The sequence below is a fragment of the Amblyraja radiata genome, chromosome 25 (genome assembly GCF_010909765.2).
Source record: "Amblyraja radiata isolate CabotCenter1 chromosome 25, sAmbRad1.1.pri, whole genome shotgun sequence".
NCBI lineage: Eukaryota > Metazoa > Chordata > Chondrichthyes > Rajiformes > Rajidae > Amblyraja > Amblyraja radiata.
This window is the reverse complement of record NC_045980.1, coordinates 30,921,053-30,946,204: the sequence shown is the minus strand read 5'-3', so window position 1 is coordinate 30,946,204 and position 25,152 is coordinate 30,921,053. Positions and strand designations below refer to the sequence as shown.

General features: G+C 45.1%; 1 protein-coding gene across 1 annotated transcript; it reads right to left on the bottom strand.

Annotated features, from left to right (window-relative positions):
* Positions 1-392: 392 nt before the first annotated feature.
* Positions 393-23,980, bottom strand: tmem116 (transmembrane protein 116). Its single transcript, XM_033043713.1, has 11 exons — positions 23,719-23,980; positions 20,842-20,888; positions 18,562-18,625; positions 17,440-17,571; positions 15,626-15,730; positions 13,471-13,523; positions 11,152-11,229; positions 8,422-8,560; positions 3,811-3,955; positions 2,962-3,038; positions 393-878 (listed from the first exon to the last, which is right to left on the bottom strand). The coding sequence occupies exons 1-11, from the start codon at positions 23,797-23,799 to the stop codon at positions 693-695; spliced, it is 1,107 nt and encodes a 368-aa protein (XP_032899604.1). The 5' UTR covers positions 23,800-23,980; the 3' UTR covers positions 393-692.
* Between the last annotated feature and the right edge of the window lie 1,172 nt (positions 23,981-25,152).

Here is a 25,152-nt window from a genome sequence, read left to right as displayed (position 1 = left end):
TATGATATATGCAACTCGCACTAGCTTTTGATTCTTTATACTTGCACAATGTTAACAACTTCATTCATTTTGATGCCGATTAGGACATCTATTTCCCGTGCAGAACAGATCTGCGTCCTTAGTTGCGTGTTCTTTTCAGCCCTTCCTTATTCTGCAGTTTGATTTTTATACAATTGCCTAAGATGGGCAGAATATTTGCTGTTTCCTGCTGTGAGCGTGCTATTGCCAATAACTGGGCACAAACTGTTGTCTGGTGTCTCAGGTCACTGGCGTTGCTGGCAAACTTGTAATGAAGCAATGTGGAGAATAAAGGGCAGATTTATTTAATTTCACTTCTCAGAAGCACCTCAAATTAAAAGTTAAACATTTCTGTCTTTAACATGTTTTATCTTTTCAGAATTAAAAAAAAAAAGTAATTACATTTGAAGGAGATAAAAATGTAGAAACACCAGCTTCCTTCCGAGTCATTATAAGAATTGATAATAAAAATAATTTTCTATTGCCCCAGTTGTATTCCATGTTCTGTCAAGCAACAAATAGTTGACCCGGTATTTAATGGAAAAAGTGCTTGGCGCTTCCTTTTCTTCATTTGCTGGAGGTGTTTTTAACATCATGAAAGGGGCGTGAAAGTTGTTCTCCATTATCAATACAAGTGTCCATTGAAATGAGGGTAATGTTTCCACAGTTGCCCTTCAGACTGTGGGTGAGATTTTCAGCTGATCTGCCATGCTGTTGTACAATCGCTTCTGAAAACGCAGGAGTGGGGTCTGTGTATTGGCATCGCAGTGGGTCTTGTGCTTCATGTACCGGAGGAGCGTTCTCTGTGTCCAGCCGTACACAATGCTGTTCAGCAGTCCCTGGGATGCAGCTGTGAACGCCTGGGACGAAGGCAAAATAGCTCGGGTTATATATAAACATGGATTTAATCTGCTGCATTTACCTTATTTTAGTCTCCTGTTCAGTTTACTAACTGTACCTTCCTCTCCTGTTTGTGACAACTCTCTTGGCAGCCCCGGTCCATAATTTTGTTGCTTTCTTGAATTGTCAATACCACTCGTGGGCCTACAGGGGGTGGGCAACAGCCACTTGGCAAAGAGATTTTTCCTAGTCTGACAAACATGTGCCACACAACTACAGTCTCACTGCACTGCCTACTGAAGCACGAGTACAATCAGTTATGTTGAGTAAACAAAACCTTCCACTGATTCTGTCAGTAAATGTACTGGCCGTGTCTGCTGCTTGTAACTACGAACTTCAATTTTCATATCTAACAATTATTCTCATCAGATACAATTATTATTTAAGGGAAATATTCCATTCGAGGCAATAATTAAGGTCGGCAAAACTCTTGCCTAACTTACCTAACTTAGGGAGCGGTAATATGTAGACACAAGGAACTGCAGATGCTGGTTTACCAAAAAAACTCAAGGGGTCAGGCAGCATCTCTGGGAGAACATGGATAGGCAACGTTTTGGGTTGGGACCGTTCTTCAGATGAAGAAGGGTCCTGACCCGAAACCTTGCCGACCTACCCATGTTCTCCATCGCTCCGGAGATGCTCCCTGACCCCTTGAGTCTGAGCTGCAGAGTTACTCCAGCACTTTGTCTTTTTTAAACTTGGGGAGTCTGTTCATACTTAGAAACATAGAAACATAGAAAATAGGTGCAGGAGTAGGCCATTCGGCCCTTCAAGCCTGTACCGCCATTCGATATGATCATGGCTGATCATCCAACTCAGTATCCCATCCCTGCCTTCTCTCCATACCCCCTGATCCTTTTAGCCACAAGGGCCACATCTAACTCCCTCTTAAATATAGTAAATGAACTGTGGCCTCAACTACCTTCTGTGGCAGAGAATTCCACAGATTCACCACTCTCTGTGTAAAAAATGATTTTCTCATCTCGGTCCTAAAAGTCTTCCCTCTTATCCTTAAACTGTGACCTCTAGTTCTGGACTTCCCCAACATCGGGAATAATCTTCCTGCATCTAGCTTCAGGAATGAACTATTGTATTTGCTACTATATTTGCTAATCTGCATCACAGGCACATTTTCAAAATGTAAACATCAATCTTGTGATTGTGGTAATTGTGAATGTTGGAAAATAAAATAAATGAATCGTGTTGTAAATCACTGTATACAGTGGAATTGCAAGTACAGTTTGTCCGACCATCGATCACCCATTCACCCAAGTATTGTTATCCCACTTTCTCATCCACTTCCTACACTCGAGGGGAAATTTACAGAGGCCAATTGATCTACAAACCCGCGTGTCATTAGGATGTGGAAGGAAACCGGAGCACCCGGAAGAAATGCACAGTTGCAGGGAGCACGTGCAAACTCCACACAGGCAGCACCTGAGGTAAGGATCGAACCCCAGGGCTCTAGCACTGTGAGACAGCAGCTCTACCAACTGCATCACTGTGCTGCCCACTTGATGTATTTAAACCATCTCCAATGTCTACACCAACACTGGATGCTGGTCATGATGGAGGAACGGGGTAAAAAGGTGATATTAGGTGAGATGCTCTTTACATTTGGATAGCTTACTGGATGTTCATAAGTTATAGGAGTAGTATTTGGCCATTCGGCCCATCAATTCTACTCCGCCAATCTATTTTTCCCTCTCAACCCCATTCTCCTGCCTTCTCCCCATAACCCCTGACACCCGTACTAATCAAGAATCTGTGCATGACTCAATTGGATTGTATGTCATTGTCTGGACCACACATAGAACAACTGCTTCCATGAAGTCCCTGCATTTTCTGAACAATTCTGTGGTTGCTGCTCCCTTAGGAAAGTAGTCCAGCCGAACTATAATAGAATAAATCTTATTCTCCATTCAAGTAATTTTGGACATTGGTTAAAAATGGGAATTTAAAAAAAAGCAAATGCAATAAAGTATGCCCTCTATCCCCACCCTTCCCCCCAAAAGTACAGCAAGTTTTATTTAGAATCCTTGCCTGTAAGATGTGTAGTACGATGAAAAGGCGGCCCATTTTCATTGGATTCAGCAGCTTGACCATAGTTAGAATACACGCTGAGGGGAAGAAACAGACATTTCTCAGGAGCAAGATTAAAGAGCATGGGTAAAGATCCTGTGACTGAGAGGGCCTTTAGTCAGTCAGCCTATGGGTATTTTTCTCAAGGACCTGCAGCATAAATATCATGACATGAAGTCCAAGGGCTTGCACTATTAGCAAGTTCAAAGGCCTGTCCTAGGGAAGGCAAACAGCTAACCTTCAAGTTTGTGTCAATACTAATGAGGGGGGGGGAGACAGAGTAAGAGTTCCGAGGGGGAGAAAACAAACTTGATAGTGGCATTTAAGAGTCTTTTAGATAGGCACACGGAAGTGCAGGGAATTAAGGGATTATGGATCATTTGCAAGCAAAGGAGATTGGTTTAACCTGGCATCATAATCAGCCATGGATATTGTGGGTCGAAGGCACTGTTTCTGTGCTGCACTGTTTTATATTGTCTTAAGTGCATTGTGTGCATGATAGGACCAACATACTAGACAAACTTTCCTCTTCATCTTGGTTTGTATATCATCAAGTTTTGAGCAATAGCCCACCCATCACCAACATAGTGTAAATACCTCCTGCTGTCAAGATGTGTGGCTAATTTGGTTTACAGCATAACTATTGGTATTGCACCAAGACACATTTGATTCTTGTTGGTCAATTGACTTCTGCCATTTCATCTAGTTTGGCCATAATGAGCAATATATCAGTGTTGCAAGGAGCTACGGTTATACAAGTCCATTGTTATACCTGGAAGATACACTGAGATATACCAGACTCCCACTAACCTGGTCCCCAACAGAACAAAAAAACTGTGGGGTACAGAAAGGCTCTCTGCTCAATAACGGTGATTTTTGCCCACTGTTGGTCACCGAGAAAGCCGGTCAGAGTCACCAACTTCTTGTAGAAGAACCGTGTTTTAATTAGAAGAATCTAGAAAGAGGAAAGTGAAAGTAAGTAATACAATGCAAGGCGATCACAATGATTCAGACAAAGCTTTGTGAATAAAGTTATTACAGGAAAACAACAGCTTATACTGTATTAACATGGTGCCTCTAATATAGTTTAAATTATTCAAGGTGTTCCATAGGAATCTTTTAAGAAAGAGCTGCAGATGTTGGAAAAATCGAAGGTAGACAAAAATGCTGGAGAAACTCAGTGGGTGAGGCAGCATCTTTGGAGCGATGGAATAGGTGACGTTTCGGGTCGAGACCCTTCTTCAGACTGATGTGGGGGTGGGGGGCGGGAAGAAGAAAGGAAGAGACGGGGACAGTGGGCTGTGGGAGAGCTGGGAAGGGGAGGGGAAGGAGGGAGAAAGCAAGGACTACCTGAAATTGGAGAAGTCAATGTTCAAACATTGGAAGTCCTCTTTCCAGTACCTTTACGCTGTGCCTCAAGACAATACAGAATTAACCTAGCGGGAGAATTGTCTGAAACATGTTAGAAACATAGAAACATAGAAAATAGGTGCAGGAGTAGGCCATTCGGCCCTTCGAGCCTGCACCGCCATTCGATATGATCATGGCTGATCATCCAACTCAGTATCCCATCCCTGCCTTCTCTCCATACCCCCTGATCCTTTTAGCCACAAGTGCCACATCTAACTCCCTCTTAAATATAGCCAATGAACTGGCCTCAACTACCTTCTGTGGCAGAGAATTCCACAGATTCACCAATCTCGGTGTAAAAAATGATTTTCTCATCTCGGTCCTAAAAGACTTCCCTCTTATCCTTAAACTGTGACCTCTAGTTCTGGACTTCCCCAACATCGGGAATAATCTTCCTGCATCTAGCCTGTCCAACCCCTTAAGAATTTTGTAAGTTTCTATAAGATGCCCCCTCAATCTTCTGAATTCCAGCGTGTACAAGCCGAGTCTATCCAGTCTTTCTTCATATGAAAGTCCTGCCATCCCAGGAATCAGTCTGGTGAACCTTCTCTGTACTCCCTCTATGGCAAGAATGTATTTCCTCTGATTAGGAGACCAAAACTGTATGCAATACTCCAGGTGTGGTCTCACCAAGACCCTGTACAACGGCAGTAGAACCTCCCTGCTCCTATACTCAAATCCTTTTGCTATGAATGCTAACATACCATTTGCTTACTTCACTGCCTGCTGCACCTGCATTCCTACTTTCAATGACTGGTGTACCATGACACCCAGGTCTCGTTGCATCTCCCCTTTTCCTAATCGGTCACCATTCAGATAATTGTCTACTTTCCTGTTTTTGCCACCAAAGTGGATAACCTCACATTTATCCACATTATACTGCATCTGCCATGCATTTTCCCACTCACCCAACCTATCCAAGTCACCTTGCAGTATGGGGTTAAAGAAGGGAATAGCTTTTCAAAGACTAGAGTGATTATTGGAGAGAGCATCAGAGAATGTAGACATTTAAACTTATGCAGCGTACTTATTTCACACTTCTTGGGAAAGTAGCTAAGCTAGTAAAGGAAATGTCTGTCACTTATCAATCAATACATTAACCTTGTGAAGAAAGGATCCAATATCCTTGTGGTTTGGGATTGTCAAACCTCCAAAAACCAGTGCACAATATCGAGATAAAAAGAATAGGTTTGAGAAATGTTTCAGCGCTACAAGTATGTAAGGGATAATGGAAAATAAAGATGGGGGTGGTTGAGGGCAAGCAAAACTCACCAGTCAAGCAGAGTTCTTGAAACACCTGGGCCAAAAACAAAGTTGAAACAAAGAATTGCAGAAATTTGTAACAAGATGGACACAAAAAGAAGAAGAAGACCACTGCTAGAAGAACTGTTTTATTTTGCGTCTGAGTAAAGTCAGATATAGAGTACAGGTGTAGTGCAAAACTCCCTCCTGCATGGGGCTGAGGGATCTCTCTACCCATTGTGAACCGTGGGTGTGATAAAATTGGACTGCAAGAAAAATTAGGTACCAACATGAGAGATGGGCAGCTGACTAAAGTCTAGAGAGTGCAAATGGAACCATATCTCGAGAGGACTCGGTGCGTACCGGAGAAGGTAGGTGGGGTGATACACAGTTGGTATCTACTGAAACTAGAGATCATTGACCAATCTATGTTATACCACAACGTCACAAATTTAACCCCTGCATTTTCTGTATTTAGAAAAAAAAAGGGAACCAGCAAAATTATCGTCCAAACAAGATTTGCATTCATGTTCACACAGCTCCTCATACCCGCCCTCTGCAACCACCACTTCACACAGCTCCTCATACCCGCCCTCTGCAACCACCACACATTGCAGTAGGTATAATTTTAGACAATTAAAAAACATATCCTTTGAGGAAATGAAACAGAAGGACGGTTTGGTTCTATCCTGATTAGGTTGTAGCTCTGAAGGCAGCCCTACTAGATTTTACTTTAGACTTTAGAGATACAATGCAGAAACAGGTCCTTTAGTCCACGCCGACCAGCAATCACCCCTTAGACTAGCACTATCCTACACCATTAGGGATAATTTACAATTTTACCAAAGCCAATTAACCTACAAACCTGGAGTGTGGGCGGAAATCAGAGCACCCGGAGAAAACCCACGCGGTCACAGGGAGAACGTGCAAACTCCGTACAGACAGCACCCATAGTCAGGATCAAACCCGGGTCTCTGGCCCTGTGAGGCAGCAACTCTACCGCTGCGCCACCGTGCCGCCCATTAGAAAGGAGAGAGACTGTACCAGTAAAGTTAAGACAAAAGACGCTCAGAAGGGGTGTTGATGAAATGAGGGATTAAGATTTGAATTGGTAGGTGGACTTCAGCTTTGCTAATTTGGGTAAAATATAATGGCAATTGTACTTTGAATGGGAGCAGGCTCAGTGTTCTGGAGCAGCAGAGTGATCGAGGGTGGGAGATTGCATCCTTCACGTGGTCCGCCCTGTTTCGACGAATGCAATCAACCTGGCATCCACAATCAAGTAAGATCAAATAGTACAAGTTGTCCTACAACTTTAGGCTGTGCACGCCATACACAAGAAGAAGAAGAAGGAGAAGAAAATCTAAACCACAAGTACCAGGACATTAAAGGCAGTACCTTCAGTTAATTAAAATCATAAGATGTTAATGGAATTCTAGATTAAAAGATTATAAAATAATTAAGGGGAAATAAACATCCTGCACAAAACGTTAGTTTGTAGACAGTGTACAATGTTCCTGGGCGGCACGGTGGCGCAGCGGTAGAGTTGCTGCCTCACAGCACCAGAGACCTGGGTTCAATCCTGACTACAGCGGCTGTCCGTACGGAGTTTGTACGTTCTCCCTGTGGCCACATGGGATTTCTCCGGGTGCTCCAGTTTCCTTCCATGTTCCAAAGACGTGCAGGTTTGTAGGTTAATAGCCTTTTGTAAAATTGTCCCTGGAGTGTAGGATGAATGGGGTGATTGTTGCTTGGCGCAGACTCAGTGTTTCCACGCTGTATCTCTGAACTAAACCAAACTAATATTGGGCATCGCACAATGGGGCGAATAGTGAAAAACTGAAACACCTCTGAAACTCAATTCCTGGTTTAATATTGGATATAGAAGTTTGTCTGTGTTATGGATGAGCGGGATGGGAGGATGAAGGAAAAGAGAGCAGGAAGACACTGGGTAGAGCTGGGATGTAGGGTGGACCAGGGGTCACCGAAGATAGACACAAAATGCTGGAGTAACTCAGCGGGTCAGGCAGCATCTCTGCAGAAAAGGAATAGGGGTGGGTGGGTTAACTCCAGCCCCTACTGTTGAGCAGAACATATTGTATCCACATTATTTCTTTTAATTCCATACAGAATACGAGAATGACCATGGCATGAAGGAACCAAACTTATCTAATTCTCAGTGAGTGCATGAAAGTCACGAGCAGATGGTAGAGTCACCCTCCAACATCAAGCAAGAGAAGACAAAGACAGGAGTAGCTAAGTGGGACAGGCAGGGCGAGTCTGAAGAAGTGTCCCGATTCAAAACATTACCTATTCATGTTCTCCAGAGGTGCTGCCTGACCCGCTGAGTTAGTTTAGTTTATTGTCATGTGGAAAGCATTTTTGCTGCGTGCTATCCTGTCAGCAGAAAGACTATCAAGCGGAATCAAGTTCTTGATTCGTACGGGTGTCAGGGGTTACGGGGAGAAGGAAGGAGAATGGGGTTAGGAGGGAGAGATAGATCGGCCATGATTGAATGGTGGAGTAGACTTGACGGGCCGAATGGCCAAATTCTGCTCCTATCACTTATGACTATACATCAAGCTGCCCACAGTGTACAGACACAGGATAAAGGGAATAATGTTTAGTGGTAGATAAAGTCCGGTTAAACTTGGTCTGAAGGTCTCTGATGAGGTTTAGAAAATGAGCATCTGCACCCTTGCATCTATCATGTGAGGGGATTTGGGGAAATTGAAAGGAAGAGTTGTAGCTTAAATAAATATTCCTTACCACAAGTCCAAGTAAGGTGAAGAGAAAAGTAATGAGGAAGATGACATTGCTGTACAGGTACGCAGTATGACATGCAGTCTTGTGATCCATAATATTGGTGTAGTTGAGTCCAAATACTTCACTGTGCAACAGGAGGCATCTGTAATGAACCAGGCAAGACAGACTTGCAACATTTAACCTTTCCATAGAGTATGATGCAGAGAAAAGCAAACAGCAAAACAATTCTGGGTAAAAAATGCTCAAGTGGTCATTCACTGAAATATTTCTCAAAGTCATACTTTTTGCTTGGTCAGCCTGAACCAAGAACTGACACACTGACAAACACACACACACACACACACTGACACACACACTGACAAACACACACACACACTGACACTGACACACACACACACACACACACACACACACACTGACACACACACACACACACACACACACACTGACACACACACACACACACACACACACTGACACACACACACACACACACACACACACACACTGACACACACACACACTGACACACAAAAACTACAGCAATCCTGCCCTTAGTGTTCTACCGTCTTCGTTAAGGTTTCGAGTTCGTCCACAACTTGTCCCAACACTCAAAGAAACACGTTGAAGATAGACACAAAATGCTGGAGTGACTCAGCAGGACAGGCAGCATCCTTGGAGAAGAGGAACCGATGATGTGTTTTGCTCCAGACCCTTCTTCAGTCTTCTCCAGTCTGAAGAATGGTCTCGACCCGAAAAGTCACCCGTTCCTTCTCTCCAGAGATGCTGCCTGACCCGCTGAGTCACTCCAGCATTTTGTGTCCATCTTAGTATTCTACCCACTGAAATTCCAGAACTTTCGGTTCTTATTTCAGATGCACAATAGTAAGTAAGTAAGTAGGTTTAATGGCCAAGTATTCACATACAAGGAATTTGCCTTGGTGCTCCGCCCACAAGTAACAACATGACATACAGTGACAGTTACGAATGACTCAGAAAACACTAAACATTAATAATAATAAAACATTAATGATAAAACACCATTGATCAAGCATGTGAACCAACAAAATACCAGATCAAAGGGAGGCTACAGATTTTTGGCTGTTGAGTAGAGCAACTACTCGTGGATAAAAATTGTTTTTATGTCTGGCTGTGGCAGCTTTGACAATCTGGAGCTGCCTTCCAGAGGGAAGTGATTCAAAGAATTTGTGGCCAGGGTGAGAGGGGTCAGAGATGATCTTGCCCGCTCGCTTCCTGGCCCTTGCAGTGTACAGTTCATCAATGGAGGGAAGGTTGCAGCCAATAATCTTCTCTGCTGATCGGACGATTCGCTGCAGCCTCCAGGTGTCGTGCTTGGTGGCTGAGCCAAACCAGTCTATGGCCTACCTGGAGATTAATTACAAGCCTGGCATCAAGGGTGTTTAAATATCACATGTATGACGACAGAACTATGAAGCAACATGGGAGGGGTGGCACAGTAGCAGAGTTGCTGCCCTACAATGCCACAGACCCGGGTTCAATCCTGACTAAGGGTGCGGTTTGTATGGAGTTTGCACCTTCTCCCTGTGACCATGTGGGTTTTCTCCAGGTGCTCCAGGTTTCCTCCCACACCCCAGAGTCATGCATGTTTGTAAATGTGTAGGATAGAACTAGCCTATGGTAATAGTGATCGCTGGTCAGCACTGACTCAGTGGGCCGAAGGGCCTGTTTCCATGCTGTATCTCGAAACTAAACTAAACTAAAGAAACAGTAAACAGCTCAGATCGACCACCTGTATGAGCCAATGTAGGACATTGTTTCGAGAGATACAGCGTGGAAACAGGCCATTTGGCCCACCGGGTCCAAGCCGACCATCGATCAGCCGTTCACACTAGTTCTATGCTTTCCCACTTTACCATCCACTCCCTACACACTAGCAGCAATTTACAGAGGGCCAATTCACAAACACCTCTTTGGGATATGGGAGGAAACTGGAGTGCCTGGAGGAATCCCATATGGTTATAAAGAGAACTTGCAAACTCAACACAGACAGCACCGAGGTCAGGATCGAACCTGGGTCTCTGGCACTGTGAGGCAGCAACTCTACTGCTGCGCCACCGTGCTGCCCAACTGTGCCAAGTAGTCTTCAATGGATGTAGGCGACTTGGAATAAATTAGCAATTAGGCAGCATTGCTTTGGATAAGATGAAGTTTTCAAAGAGTTCCGTCAGGAAGCCAGGCATTGATGGACTGGAATGGTTGGGTCTAGAGGTGACTGAGTGTTCCAGTGGCTGGCACAGAGGTGTGTGATTGTGAGGTGGAGAGGAAGGATAGACTGGTGATGTCACGGAGATGGAAATGGATGGTCATGGTAATGACGTTTGGTTTAGTTCAGTTTTACTAGTTCAGCGTAGAAACGGGGCCCGTGGCCCACCGCGTCCACGGCGACCAACAACCACCCACACACCAGTTATCGTACACACTTGGGACAATTTACAAAAGCCAATTGACCTACAAGCACGCATGCCTTTGGGTTGTGAGAGGAAACCAGAGCACCCGGAGAAAACCCACGTGGTCACAGGGAGAACGTGCAAACTCCGCACAGACAGCACCCGTAGACAAGTTTGAATCTGGGTGTCTGGGTAGCTCTACCAATGTGCCACTGTGTTGCCCCAAGGGAAGGGAATATAGAAAGGACAACAAAGCTTTTTTACAATGCCTCGAGGCATTTACACTCTGGTGTGCGTTACTTACGAGCTGCTGTAGGGGGCATAACAGCGGTATCTATTTCCAACGCAAAATACAGGAACCATCAGTACGACAGGAACCAAACTGCAAGAAATGAACATCATAAAACATTCAAGGGGGGCAAAATTGTTCTGCCATAATCCGGATTATAATAATCTTCTAGTCGAATCCCTTTCTGACCAATGGTCATTAATCTTCACAAATTCGAACGCAACTTGCATCATGCCTCCCAATCATCTCTTCACTACTGGACAACCGAATTAAGATGGGAATTACTTAATATTAATCGTAACACCTACAATAAAGTTTGCACTAAGAGAAGCCTAAATAGAAGGAAAAAACCCTAAATGGAAGCCTATATACTGTAGAATAGAAAAATAGGTTTATATTCTAAGAAAGCATTGATTTATCGTTTTTCAAGTAACCCTTGCTTCCCCTCTCCCTCCATCCCTCCCCCACCCTAGTTCTCCAACTAGTTTCACTGCCATCCTGATTAATTTTACTGTTTGAGTGCCTCGTTGTCACCTTCCCCACAGCCAACAATGAACCATTCTACATTTCCTCGATCATCGTCTGCTGTGATCTGTCCCTTTCACATCTCACATGCTCTTTGTACCCTTCCATATCTCTAGTTTCCCTCTCCCCTGACTCTCGCCCAGAAACGTCACCCATTCCTTCTCGTCCAGAGATGCGGCCTGCCCCGCTGAGTTACTACAGCTATTTGTGTCCATCTTCAGCGTTAGTTGTTCGGTCTAATGGTTTGAAGTTCCCAGTCTATTCAAAAAACCAGGGGCATCTGATATCACCCTGGCCACTGAGCTGCACGTTGAAGCAGGTGTTGCATTTGCAGCCAGCCGCAGAGACACAGCAAAGCATGATAGTGCACATTCTGTGAATGGATGTCTATGGTTATGAGACACGTCGCTGTGTTGGAGGATAAGCTTTATCCTGCTCCATACACTAATCTGCAAGAACAAAACACCACAACCTGCAAGTGGATAAAAAGTTCAAGACTATTACTGATGTACAACTTGTGTAGAAAGGAACTGCAGATGCTGGTTTACACCGAAGATAGACACAAAATGCTGGAGTAACTCAGAGGGACAGGCAGCATCTCTGGAGAGAAGGAATGGGTGACTTTAAGGATCTCGCCCCTTCTTCAATCTGAAAGGTCACCTATTCCTTTTCTCCAGAGATGCTGCCTGTCCCGCTGCGTTACTCCACTATTTTGTGTCTATCACCGATGTAAAGCTACTATCTCCTGCTCAGTTTGTCACTGTTCAGCTAATAAAATCTATCAAGTTGTTACACAGAAGTTGCCACTTACCATCAAAGCAATTTGATACCAACCCACGTAAAAATATATTATATGAAGATAGACACAAAACACTGGAGTAACTCAGCGGGTAAGGCAACATTGGAGAAAATAGGTAGGTGACATTTTGGGAAGGGTCCCAGCCTGAGATGTCACCTATCCATTTTCTCCAGAGGTGCTGCGTTACCCGCTGAGTTACTCCAGCGTTTTGTGTCTACCTTGAGTATAAACCAGCATCTGCCGTTCCTCTTTATTTTTGGAGCCGTTTAATGAGATGCCAGCAAGCACTGGGGTGAAGGGTGAGTAGTTTTTAGAGATAGAGCGTGGAAGCAGGCCCTTCGGCCCATCTAGTCCGTGCCAACCAGTGATCACCCCGTACACTAGCACTATCCTACACACGAGGGACAGTTTACAGAGGCCAATTAACCTATAAGCCGGTAAGTCTTTAGAGTGTGGGAGGAAACCGGAGCACCCGGAGAAAACCCACGCAGGTCATGGGGGGAACGTACAAACTCCGTAAAGGCAGCATCCGTAGTCAGGATCGAAGCCGAGTCAGTGGGTTGCTGTAAATAGATGAGCGGGAGTTAGGGTGCAGTCAGAAGACTTTTGGATGACCCAAAGATCACTGAGGGTGAAGGTTGAAGTCCTGCCAGTGGGGGTATTGGAATAAGCAAGTCTGGAGTGGCCCATGGCATGGATGAACAGGGATTAAAAAGACCTCAGTTTCAAACCCTAACCTAAATAGTTAAAGCATTGCAATCTTTACAGTAGCTGAGCACCAAACTGGATGTGGAACTGCTGTTTTAGAGGGAAGAAAAGTGAGATGGATCTCTGGTGAAAAGTGCAAATGTGTTTTTGGGTGTCTGGGGCCACCACTGACAACTGTAACACATTGTGTTGATGAATAGTGAGCCTACACCTGCATAGAATGGGTGTTAGGAAGTTGATTGAAAAGCATGGAGATTCAGAAACTGAACGAATGACTAAGAGAATAAAATATACATATTTACCTGGACGAGGTAACCAGAATCTTGTTCAGTCTGACACCCTTTTCTGCCACCGCCTTGATAAAGATACAAATAACAATATTAAAGCATTGCAACATCAGGCACTTAATGTTTAAATAATATTTCTGATATTAGTCAAAGACGGCCAAAGGGCCTAGTGTAGAAGGGGCAACTTGGTCAGCGTGGACAAGTTGGGCCGAAGAGTCTCTCTCCATGCTGTATGGCTCTATAAATCTTAGAAATACATGAGAGATGGTGATAATCTGATTTTAAGAACGATATCTGTTGCTGACAGAGAGCAGTTACTTCTGTGTCAGATGTGGTACGGGGTCACACAGCCCAACTATGGTCTGCCTTGAAGATAGACACAAAATGTTGGAGTAACTCAGTGGGTTACAATTTTGGTCACCTAATTATAGGAAGGATGTCAACAAAATAGAGAGAGTACAGAGGAGATTTACTAGAATGCTGCCTGGGTTTCAGCAACTAAGTTACAGAGAAAGGTTGAACAAGTTAGGGCTTTATTCTTTGGAGCGCAGAAGGTTAAGGGGGGACTTGATAGAGGTCTTTAAAATGATGAGAGGGATAGACAGAGTTGACGTGGATAAGCTTTTCCCACTGAGAGTAGGGAAAATTCAAACAAGGGGACATGACTTGAGAATTAAGGGACAGAAGTTTAGGGGTAACATGAGGGGGAACTTCTTTACTCAGAGAGTGGCGGCTGTGTGGAATGAGCTTCCAGGGAAGGTGGTGGAGGCAGGTTCGATTTTATCATTTAAAAATAAATTGGATAGTTATATGGACGGGAAAGGAATGGAGGGTTATGGTCTGAGCGCAGGTATATGGGACTAGGGGAGAATACGTGTTCGGCACGGACTAGAAGGGTCGAGATGGCCTGTTTCCGTGCTGTAATTGTTATATGTTATATGGTTATATGGGTTAGACACATCTCTGGAGAAAGGGAATAGGTGACGTTTCGGGTCGGAACTCTTCTTCAGACTGAAAGATAGCCTTGGGGGAGGGGGAACTGGAGGTGAGTAAAGGCCAGAACAAATCAATGCCAAACATCATACTGGCCAACATCTTATGTGCCTTCTTAACTACTTAATCTACCTGTATATCTCACCTTCATCAATCTTGATCCCTCAATACACTAGCCAGAGGAGGTAGTTGAGGCAGGTATTATAACAGCATTTAAAAGACACCTGGACTGGTTGAGTTTAGTCTTTATCCTCTTTTTCACCCTTGGTCCTGAACTCTTGTTGTTTCTCCTTCGAACCCCCCCACCCCCCCACTGAGCAGATGTAGACTATCTTGCCAGTAGATGATCCCAGTCTACCTTTGCCAAGTCCTATCTTATTTAAGGTCCAGGAATGTGAATACAAGGAACTGCAGAAGCTGGTTTACAAAGAAAAACTCTGTGAGTTTGGAGAACGTGGAAAGGTGACGTTGCAGGTCAGGAACCTTCATCAGTCCTGACCAGCAAGGTGTTGGTGTGGATTTGTTGGTCTTGCAGTTGAATTGCCCAATTGCTATTATCTACTTGACTCGCACACAAAGTTGGCCACATGGAAACATTGCACTATCACCCAGAGCATTTCTGGGGATGAGCAGATTTACCGAATAGTGAAAGGCCTGGATAGAGTGGATGTGGAGGGGATGCTTCCACTCGTGGGAGAGTCTAAGACTAGAGACCATAGCCTCAGAACCTTTAGAAAGGAGATGAGGAGATATTTCTTTAGTCAGAGGGTGGTGAATCTGCGGAATTCATTGCCACAAAAGGCTGTGGAGGCCAAGTCAATGGATATTTTTACGGTGGTGATTAACAGATTCTTGATTACTAAAAGTGTCAGGGGTTATGTGGTGAAGGCAGGAGAAGGCAAGATAGATCAACCATAATTGAATGGCGGAGCAGACTTGATGGGCCGAATGGCCTAATTCTGCTCCTGCACCTTATGAAATTAGACAGTCAATGTTTATAGGGCATCATGCACCTCTGTAGTCATGCAGTTTAATTAAAAATAATGAAAATAATGAATCCTTTGGATAATGAAGGTGGGTTGAGAAAGGGAAGGTGATGGGTTGGTGGGTGAATTGGGATAAGGAGGAGAAGACGGTTGAAGGAGGATTAATACGTATTCTTGTAAGAAATGCTCACCTGGCAAGATGTTCTATTCAACGTGGCATGAACCCTCGTCCTCATATCACTGTACAGGCACCAGGTATAGTTCAGAATGTAGCAAAATGAGGAGGTGTACAGGACCTGAAACGCACAAGGTGAACCATAAACTGCAGATGCTGGAAAAATCGAAGGTCGATAAAAATGCTGGAGAAACTCAGCGGGTGAGGCACCATCTATGGAGCGAAGGAAAAGGTGATGTTTCGGGTTGAGACCTTTCTTCAGACTGATGTGGGGGAGGTGGGGGCGGGAAGAAGAAAGGAAGAGGCGGGGACAGTGGGCTGTGGGAGAGCTGGGAAGGGGAGGGGAAAGAGGGAGAAAGCAAGGACTACCTGAAATTGGAGAAGTCAATGTTCATACCGCTGGGGTGTAAACGACCCAAGCAAAATATGAGGTGCTGCTCCCATGACAGTAACATCAACACTTCACACGTTTCAATAAAAAAGATCTTCAAGAGTACAGTTGTTGCACTCTTAGAGGGGAAAGCCAATTCCCAAAAGGCATTTCAAGAGATAGACTCAAAAAGCTGGAGTAACTCAGCGGGTCAAACAGCATCTCTGGAGAAAAGGAATGGTTGGTTTCTCGGTTTGACCCGCTGAGTTACTCCAGCTTTTTGTGTCAATCTTCGATTTAAACCAGCATCTGCAGTTACTTCCTGCACACCTCGGTATTTCAAGGGAGATGTCTTTGCCTGGACAGAGTTTAGGATGTGGAACTTAGTATCACTTACATGCATGCATTTAGGGGAAAGGAAAATGACAGAAAAAGCAACTCCAGGTTAAGTTGGTATGGTTGGATAAGAAAGAACTAACTTTAGTTTAGTTTAGTTGAGAGACACAGTGTGGAAACAGGCCCTTCAGCCCACCTAGTCTGTGCTAACCAATGATCCACGAGCACTATCTTGCACACTAGGGACAATATAATTTTTTTTTACCAAAGTCAATTAACCTACAAAACTGTACATCTTTGAAGTGTGGGAGGAAACCGGAGCATCCGGGGAAAACCAATGCAGTCACGGGGAGAACGTACAAACTCTGTACAGACAGCACCCTTAGTAAGGATGGAACCCGGGTGTCTGGCACTGTGAGGCAACAACTTACCGCTGGGCCACCCTGCTGCCCAATCTGTGGAGCATGAATATGACCATGGAACCATTAAACTCACTCCTTCCAATCCCTGCATATCCACGTGCCAATCCAAAAGCCATGGGACAGGGGTTGCATGTCCTGTGGTTGCATGGGAAAGTACCTGGGGAGGTGGTAAGGGATGTGAACTAAGGTGTCGCGGAGGGAGCAGTCTCTCCAGAAGGAAGAAAGGGGTGGAGATGGGAAGATGGGATTAGTGGCGGGATCCTTGAGGTGGTGACGGAATGTGTTTGTTAGCTGCGGAGGCTGGTTGGGGGGGGGGGGGGTGAGGGGGGGTGGTGAAGGGGGTTCTGTCCTTGTTACTTCTGGGGGGAGGGGAAGTTAGAGCAGAACCACTGGGCACAGAGGAGACACCTGTGGGGGTGTCCGCCGTTCCTGGAAGAATGAGGACATCTCGGATGTGGAACACCTCATCATGGGAACAGGTGCGGTGGAGACGGAGAGAACTGATAGTAGGGAATATCATTCTTGCAAGAGGCAGGGTGGGAAGAAGTGTAAGCCGGAAGAAGTGTAGACTAACATGCTGTATTTTTCAGACCTGATTTGTTCACTGTTTCTCTCTCTCTTCATAGATGCTGATTGACCTTTCGTTTTTCCAACATTCCCCTCCTCTCCCACGCTAACGCCGTTTGCCCTCAGAGCATTTACCTGTGCCAGCGCTTGGACGTTATAGCAGGCAATGTTGCGAGCACTGAACGACTCTCCGTAGAACAGAACTCCAATCAGCCAACAAAACGCCAGCAACAGATCATTCAAACTCAGGTAGAACAATGGACGTATCTGGAGAAACAAGGACACCAGGTCTGTCATTAGGTGATTGAGTACAAAACCGCAACACTCAAACCCTCCTCCAATGCTCAGTTTAGTTTAGAGATACAGCACGGAAACAGGCCCTTCGGCCCAACGAGTCCGCACCGACCACCGGTCCACGTACACTAACACTTTCCTACACACACTAGGAACAATTTACACTTATGCCAAGCCAATTAACCTGCAAACCTGCACGTCTTTGGAGTGTGGGAGGAAACTGAAGTTCTCGGAGAAAACCCACGTGGTCACGGGGAGAACGTACAAGCTCTGTGCAGACAGCACCCGTAGTCGGGATCGAACCCGGGTCTCCGGCGCTGCAAGCTCTGTAAGGCAGCAACTCTACCGCTGCGCCAACGTGCCAATGTGATTCCCTGTCCGTTCTCATCCCAGTTTCATTTCTTGATCGGAGGAATTTACTGACCACTCCAGGTCATTTATTATAAGAAGCAGGCAACGATTACTTTCTACCGAGTTTCCTGAATACTGAGTTTGTACGTTCTCTCTGTGTACGGGTGTCAGAGGTTATGTGAAGAAGGCAGGAGAATGGGGTTAAGAGGGAGAGATAGATCAGCCATGATTGAATGGCAGAGTAGATGGGCTGAATGGCCTACTCTGAACTAAAACTAAATTATCAGCAGCATTGCAGTTGGGCAACTTTGGGATTTTTGGAGGGTGGGTCAATGATTCCGATACTAAGGTTCCGAATATCCTGGGAATGGTGCCAAAGATTACTGGGAATGTAATTTAGTTTAAATATTTAACAAATACAATATAAAAGAATTTCTGCGTAATAGCTGCCATTACAATACGGCTGTAAGCCTCTGGGAATCCCCCAGTCAGCCCCAATTCCTTAAAGGCGAGGCCTGAAACATCAAGGGGGAATTGAGACACAAGTATGTTGCCCAGTGTGAACACACGGGCGTCCAATTCAAACAAAGAGGGAACTAAGTCACCACTTACCTCCGGGTGTCGAACGAGCCGCTGCAATGCAGTGTATCCAATGATGGAGCCTGAGCCCACTATACTGGGAGGGGTAAGAGGGGGAGCGAGGGGGGAGGTGGAGGAGAGTGGGAGGGGGAGCGAGGGGGGAGGAGGGGAGGTGGGGGGGGAGGGGAGGGAGAAGGGGAGGGAGACAGGGGGAGTGGGAGATTGAAAGAGAGAGAACATCCTGTATTAAAACACAACCCACAAAACATGTACAGGCAAGATTTAGTTTAGTTTATCATTGTTACATGTACTGAGAAATGAAAATCCTTGGTTTGTGTGATATCGAGTCAAAGAGAAAACTATACATGATTCCAATCAAGCTGTCCACAGTTCACCGATAAAGGATGAAGGGGAAAACATTTAGAGCATGACACTAGAATTTGTAGCAGAGTGAGGTAGCAGAATGAATCTAAAATACACACAGTGTAAAATGGGGAATAATGTAAACAAACAATACTGGGCTAAGGTACAGATACTACAGTGTTGAGGACAACGCCATAAATGTATCCTCTAAACCCAACGAATGCTTATCCGCAGTCTTCCCCTTATCCACTTGGAATATAAACAAATTCCTGATGGTAGTCAAGAATTCGCCACGGGTGAGAACCATCTGTATCATTCCCTTGATTAGCAAAATTAGCAAAAGGGTGTCTAATTGTGGAGCGAGATTTAATCCTTGGTTTGTGCTGAATGCACTGGGTCTGTGGAATGGTGGTCTCTGTGGTGCTCGTGAGTGCCATCTGGTGGCTCCTACTAAAGATTCATGTGCCTGGTCAATGAGACAGGACCAAGCTGCAGACCCTGCATTCCAGACTTCCTGTGATTACTGTGGCATTAATAGTGGCTGAGATAATAGTGGTCGAAACCAGTAGAAATGTACCTTGGAGAATACCATTGATGAGGTGAGAGGGGAAAAGTTTAATGGGAAAGTTTAATTTACACAGAGAGTGGTGAATCTGGAATTCTCTGCCACAGAAGGTAGTTGAGGCCAGTTCATTGGCTATATTTAAGAGGGAGTTAGATGTGGCCCTTGTGGATAAAGCGATCAGGGGGTATGGAGAGAAGGCAGGGATGGGATACTGAGTTGGATGATCAGCCATGATCATATCGAATGGCGGTGCAGGCTCGAAGGGCTGAAGGGCCTACTCCTGCACCTATTTTCTACGTTTCTATGTAACCTGATGAGCAACTTTTTCACACTGAGGGTGGCGTACATGGAACAAGCTGCCAGAGGAGGAAGTTGAGGCAGATCCCATAACAATATTTAAACAGGTACATGGATAGGAAAGGTTAAGAGGGATATGGGCCAAACGCAGGCAGGTGGGATTAATGTAGATGGTTGGTTCAGGCAAGTTGGGATGAAATGCCTGTTTCTGTGTTGTATGAGGGAGAAAAGTGAGAGGAAAATGAAAAACAAAATATTCATTGCGCACATTACAATTTAAAATAACTGTTCAAAAACAGAGACAAGAGACTGCAGATGCTGTGAGCCCCGAGTCTCGAGCCAAAATGTTGATCATTTCTCTGCCTCCACAGATGCTGCCTGGCCCGCTGAGTTCCCCAGTTTCTTTATTGCTCTTCAAATGTAGAGAAACTTAAACTTAGACTATCATCCAAAGCAATGTGAACAAACGCACTGATCAGTGGAACATAGGCACTGACTCCAGGAGGATCCCTGGTTTGATCTTGAGTTTATCGACAAAGAATTATGAGTGTGGTTCTGATCACAGTCCACATGGGCAAGACAAGGTTACCTCGAAGATAGAAATGCCGGAGTAACTCAGCGGGACAGGCAGCATCTCTGGAGAAAAGGAGTGCGTGACGTTTCAGGTTGAGACCCTTCTTCAGACAGAGAGTCAGGGGAGAGGGAATCTAGAGATATGGAGGGTTAAGGTTGCGAAAATGACAGATTGAGCAAGGGTGTTGCAGAACTATCGTTGGAGAGAGGAGGAGGCATCCCTCGAGGAGAATTTGCAGTGGAGTTCCTCGTGCTGATTGCCTTCGACTGGAACATACGCATGTTTTGATGCAAGCAAGGCAGGGAATAAATAGTTCAGCTCTGGTGCTTTCCGCTATCGACTGTAATAGTTAAGCCCCCCATAAACTGGCTAGTGCAAGATAAGCTATCTCATGGGGAACTCCAGAAAGAGGTCATGTCCTCAGGGAAGGTAAGAGGGGAAAATCTTGAGAGGAAATGGAGGATGGGTTGAAATCCAAAATGGGCATGAGTGCTAACAATTTTTAAATACTAACCTCAAAATCACCATTGAAAATTCTATCCATCGCAATGCCGTGAAGAACTGCAAAAGAACAGACTCGTATTTTTATTATGACTTAAAGCAAAAACAGATGGCTCTATTCAATTCTGCAAACTTTTCTTTAAGGTTTTAATGCATTACATTTGATACATCAGTTTACCTTGAATTCATTATATATATTCATTTATCAAATGCTTTTTCTCCCCCATTTTCCTTGGCATTAGGCAGCGGGCAGGGACAAAGGGATCGTCAACCAACAGGTTGAATAACCTGTGTTTAAATACCACCTTTTGACATCGTAAAACAAGCCAAGGTTTATTACAGGACGCCATTAAATGAATCTGAGCAGTTAGCAGATAATGGGAAAAAAAGGCCAAAAAAAAGATGAGACAAAAATGACACAAGCACAATTTCCGTCAAGCAGAAATAGCATGTTGAATAACTGACTGGAAAACACAAAAATACCCTTTGCCAGACACCCACCTGCTCACATATTGTAATTTTTTTTTCCATTAGTATTTCAGGAACTTAGTTCAAACAGACCAAATGTAAAATTATAGTGTTGTATGGCACAAGCATTTCTGTCCTTTACAACTCTTTATATTTGTCCATTATTGACCCATCTACACTGATGTATGAGGGTTTTTTACAACACTCAAACTCTGAATGAGTCTGAAGAAGGGTCTCAACCCGAAATGTCACCCATTCCTTCCCTCCAGAGATGCTGCTGCCTGTCCCACTGAGTTACTCCAGCATGTTGTGTCTATCTTCTCACAATGAGTACGTGGTGGAGTGCAGTGAACATTCATCGGTGGGACCATGGGCTTGTCATGTGAGGAGTGCACAGGCAGATTGGACCTGAATTCCAAAGTTAAGTAGAATGAGAAGTGATCTCATCGGAACACACTAAATTGTTAAAGAACTTGATGGAGTTGGAGTGAGTAAAAGCCCTGTCCCACTGTACGAGTTCATTCAAAGAGTTCTCCCGAGTTTGCCCTGATTTGAACTCGGAGAATTACGGTAATAGCCGCTCGTGGGTACTCGGGGCTCTCGTGGACATTTTTCAACACGTTGAAAAATCTTCACGAGTCTTCCCGAGCTTACCTGCCGCTAGCGAGTCTTCCCGAGTACCTGCCGTTAGCTTTATGAGCCGCTAAGAGATGTCCCCGAGCTCCGACGTACCCGCTACGTTCATTCTCCATGCTTACCACGAGCTTGATTTTTTTTTTAACTCGGGAGAGCTCTTGGAATTAACTTGCATCGTGGGACAGGGCCATTATTAATGTTTTCACCAGATGGGATATCTGGAATTAGGAGGGTCACAAATAATGGGTTGTCCATTCAAGAGTGAAATGAGAAGACACTTTTTGAGAGTTCTCTGCCCACAAGAGGTGTGAATCTCAGTCATTGTGTATATTCAACAGATTTTAGATTTGTCTCGTTTTTTAGCGTGGAGACAAAGCGCGGAAAGAGGCACTTTGGCCCACCGAGTCCACGCCAACCAGCATCCCCGCACACTAAGCCTGTCCCACTTACACCACCTTTACAGGCGACTGCCGGCACCCGTCATAGGTCGCCGAAATTTTCAACATGTTGAAAATTCAGCGGCGGCCAGAAAGACGCTACGACTCTTTGGAGACTTCTCACGACCGTACAGGCGACCCCTGGCGACATGTCGTGGGTGACCTCTCACAACCATAGGAGACCTCTCACAACCATCTGGTCGTGAGAGGTCTCCTATGGTTGTGAGAGGTCTCCAAAGAGTTGTAGCGTCTTTCTGGTCGCCGCTGAATTTTCAACATGTTGAACATTTTGGCGTCCTACGACGGGTGCTGGCACAGGCCCTTAACACAATCCTACACACTAGGGATAATTTACAGTTATACCAAGCCTGTACGTCTTTGGAGTTTGTGAGTGGAAACCGAAGCACCAAGAGAAAACTCACGCAGGCAATGGGGAGAAGGTACAAACTTTACAGACAGCACCTGTAGTCAAGTTTGAACCCGGGTCACTGGCGCTGAAAGGCAGCAACTCTACCACTGCGACACTGTGCCACCCATACAGTTATTGTATGTGTTTGTAATGGAAAATATTCTGTTTCCCTTCCTTACTAACATCTCTCATCTTCATCACAAGAACAAAACAGTACTGAGAAAGGAAAAAGAATCACAGTAGATAGACACAAAAAGCTGGTGTAACTCAGGGGGTCAGGCAACATCTCTGGAGAAAAGGAATAGGTGACGTTTTGGGATGAGACCCTTCTTTAGACTGAGGGTCAGGGGAATGGGAAACAAGAGATATAGACGGTGATATAGGACAAATTAATGAAAGATATGCAGAATATAACGATGATCAAGGGAAGGTGGAGCCCACAATGGTCCATTGTTGGCTGTGGGCTAGGTGATAATGAGTTACATAGACAATGGAACTCAACAGGATGACAATGAAACTAATAGATGACCAGGGTGGGGGAGAGATGTGGAGAGAGAGAGGATGCAAGGGTTACTTGTGTCCATATATCATTATATAAATATATACATTATCTGTTTTATTTCCAGATTACCAGAACGTAATCTGGAAATATCTGGGGTTTCTTGTTGTTGTTTTTGATTGGAATGTGCAAACACGGAACCTGGCAACGGAATAAATGAAACTCAGAGCAAACATAAACAGTGGAAGGACATTTACAAAGTGCTGGAGTAACTCAGAGGAGGCGAGGTAGTAGCATCTCTGGGGAACATGGATGGGTGGATTTGTCCTGTCCACGTTCTCTAGAGATGTTGCCTGGCCCGCTGGATAAATCCGGCAATTTGTGTCCTTTTGTGTAAACCAGCACCTGCAGTTCCTTGTTTCTACAAAAGTTGTATCTCACCTCAGTCCAGTTGCCTTCTGTGGCGTCGCTGCTGTCCCAAGTCCCGAGAGATTCCCCTTGCCTCCGTGTTAAATATTCCATTGTAATTTCCTTCTTTCTTCCCTGATCCTCCTCCTCCTCTGGCGCGATTTTGTTTTGTCTCGAAGTTTGGGCAAACCGGTTCTGTGAGCTGGCAGTGGCAGCGAGTGGGGGTGATGCTGAGATCCGATGCTGTGCGCACAGATTGCCACCAGAGAGAGATAGAATTTACTGTTCTCTCATAAGATCCTCTCCACATCCACACCCGGGGTTTACGGAAGAGCCTTATATCCACGGCCAGGGAACGTTTGGGGGGGGGGGGGGGGGGGGGGGGGGGGTGGAGGGTGGAGACGCGGTTGGTCAGATTGGGATTTCACCCACTCCATAACAAGGAAGAGTTTTGGAGACACGAGAGCAAAGATCATAGAGCGGAGAGAAGGCTACAGATGCTGGAATCTCGAACAAAACCACACAGTGGCCAGAATAACTCGAAGATAGACACAAAGTCAAGTGCGGGAGTTTTAACTCAGCGGGTCATGCAGCATCTCTGGATAGAAGGAATGAGTGAGGTTTCGGGTCGAGATCCTTCTTCAGACTCAGCGGGCAATTCAGTAACTCGGCGGGTCAGGCAGCATCTGTGGAGAGAATGGAAAGTCCACGTTTCGGGTCCCGACCCGAAGCATCTATTCCCAATTCTCTTCCAACATGCTGCCTGGCCCGCTGAGTTCCTTCAGCACTTTCTATTTTGCAAGTGAACGTTTTTTCACCGATTTAAAATAAAATCTGCCACTGGCACATAAACAAAGGAAACAAAGACCAGTTTAGTATCTGTTGTGCTGTTGCAAGTAAGAATGTAATAGTTCTGTTTTGGGACATATGACAACTAAACACTCCTGACTCTGGACTTGACTCCACGTTTATGACACTTGGGGATTGGCGGTGTCAACATTCACTGCCCACCCTGCACTGAGAGGCCAGTTAAGAGCCAACCACATTGATTGTTTAGGGGTCACATAAGGATCAGGGGCGTGAGGTTTCCTTACCTGAAGCGTCACCCATTCCTCCCTTCTCTCCAGAAATGCTGCCTGTCCAGCTGAGACCAAAAAAAACTGTGTCTCTCCCCCTCCCCAAGCCTATGTAGTTCAAAGTTTAGTTGGAGTTCATTGTGTTTAATAGCCTGATGGCTGTAGGGAAGAAGCTGCTCCTGAACCTGGTTTTCAGGCTCCTGTACCTTCTTCCCCATGGCAGGGGCGATATGAGTGTGTAGGTCTCTGATGATGACCACTTTCACCACTTTTTGCAATCTTCTTCGTTCCTGAGCGTTCACGTTCGAGAGGAAGTTTCAGCTCCGTAATCTTTAATGAGAACGGCAAGATGCCAGTCTAGCCATTGCTTAAGAAATGTATGGAGCGTAGG

Coding starts and splice junctions, on each gene's coding strand:
- tmem116 (XM_033043713.1), bottom strand. CDS start 23,799: ATGGAATATTTAACACGGAGGCAAGGGGAATCTCTCGGGACTTGGGAC. Junction 8,561..11,151: donor TATGCCCCCTACAGCAGCTC/GTAAGTAACGCA, acceptor GGTTCATTACAG/ATGCCTCCTGTTGCACAGTG. Junction 3,956..8,421: donor TCACCTTACTTGGACTTGTG/GTAAGGAATATT, acceptor TCCTCTTTCTAG/ATTCTTCTAATTAAAACACG.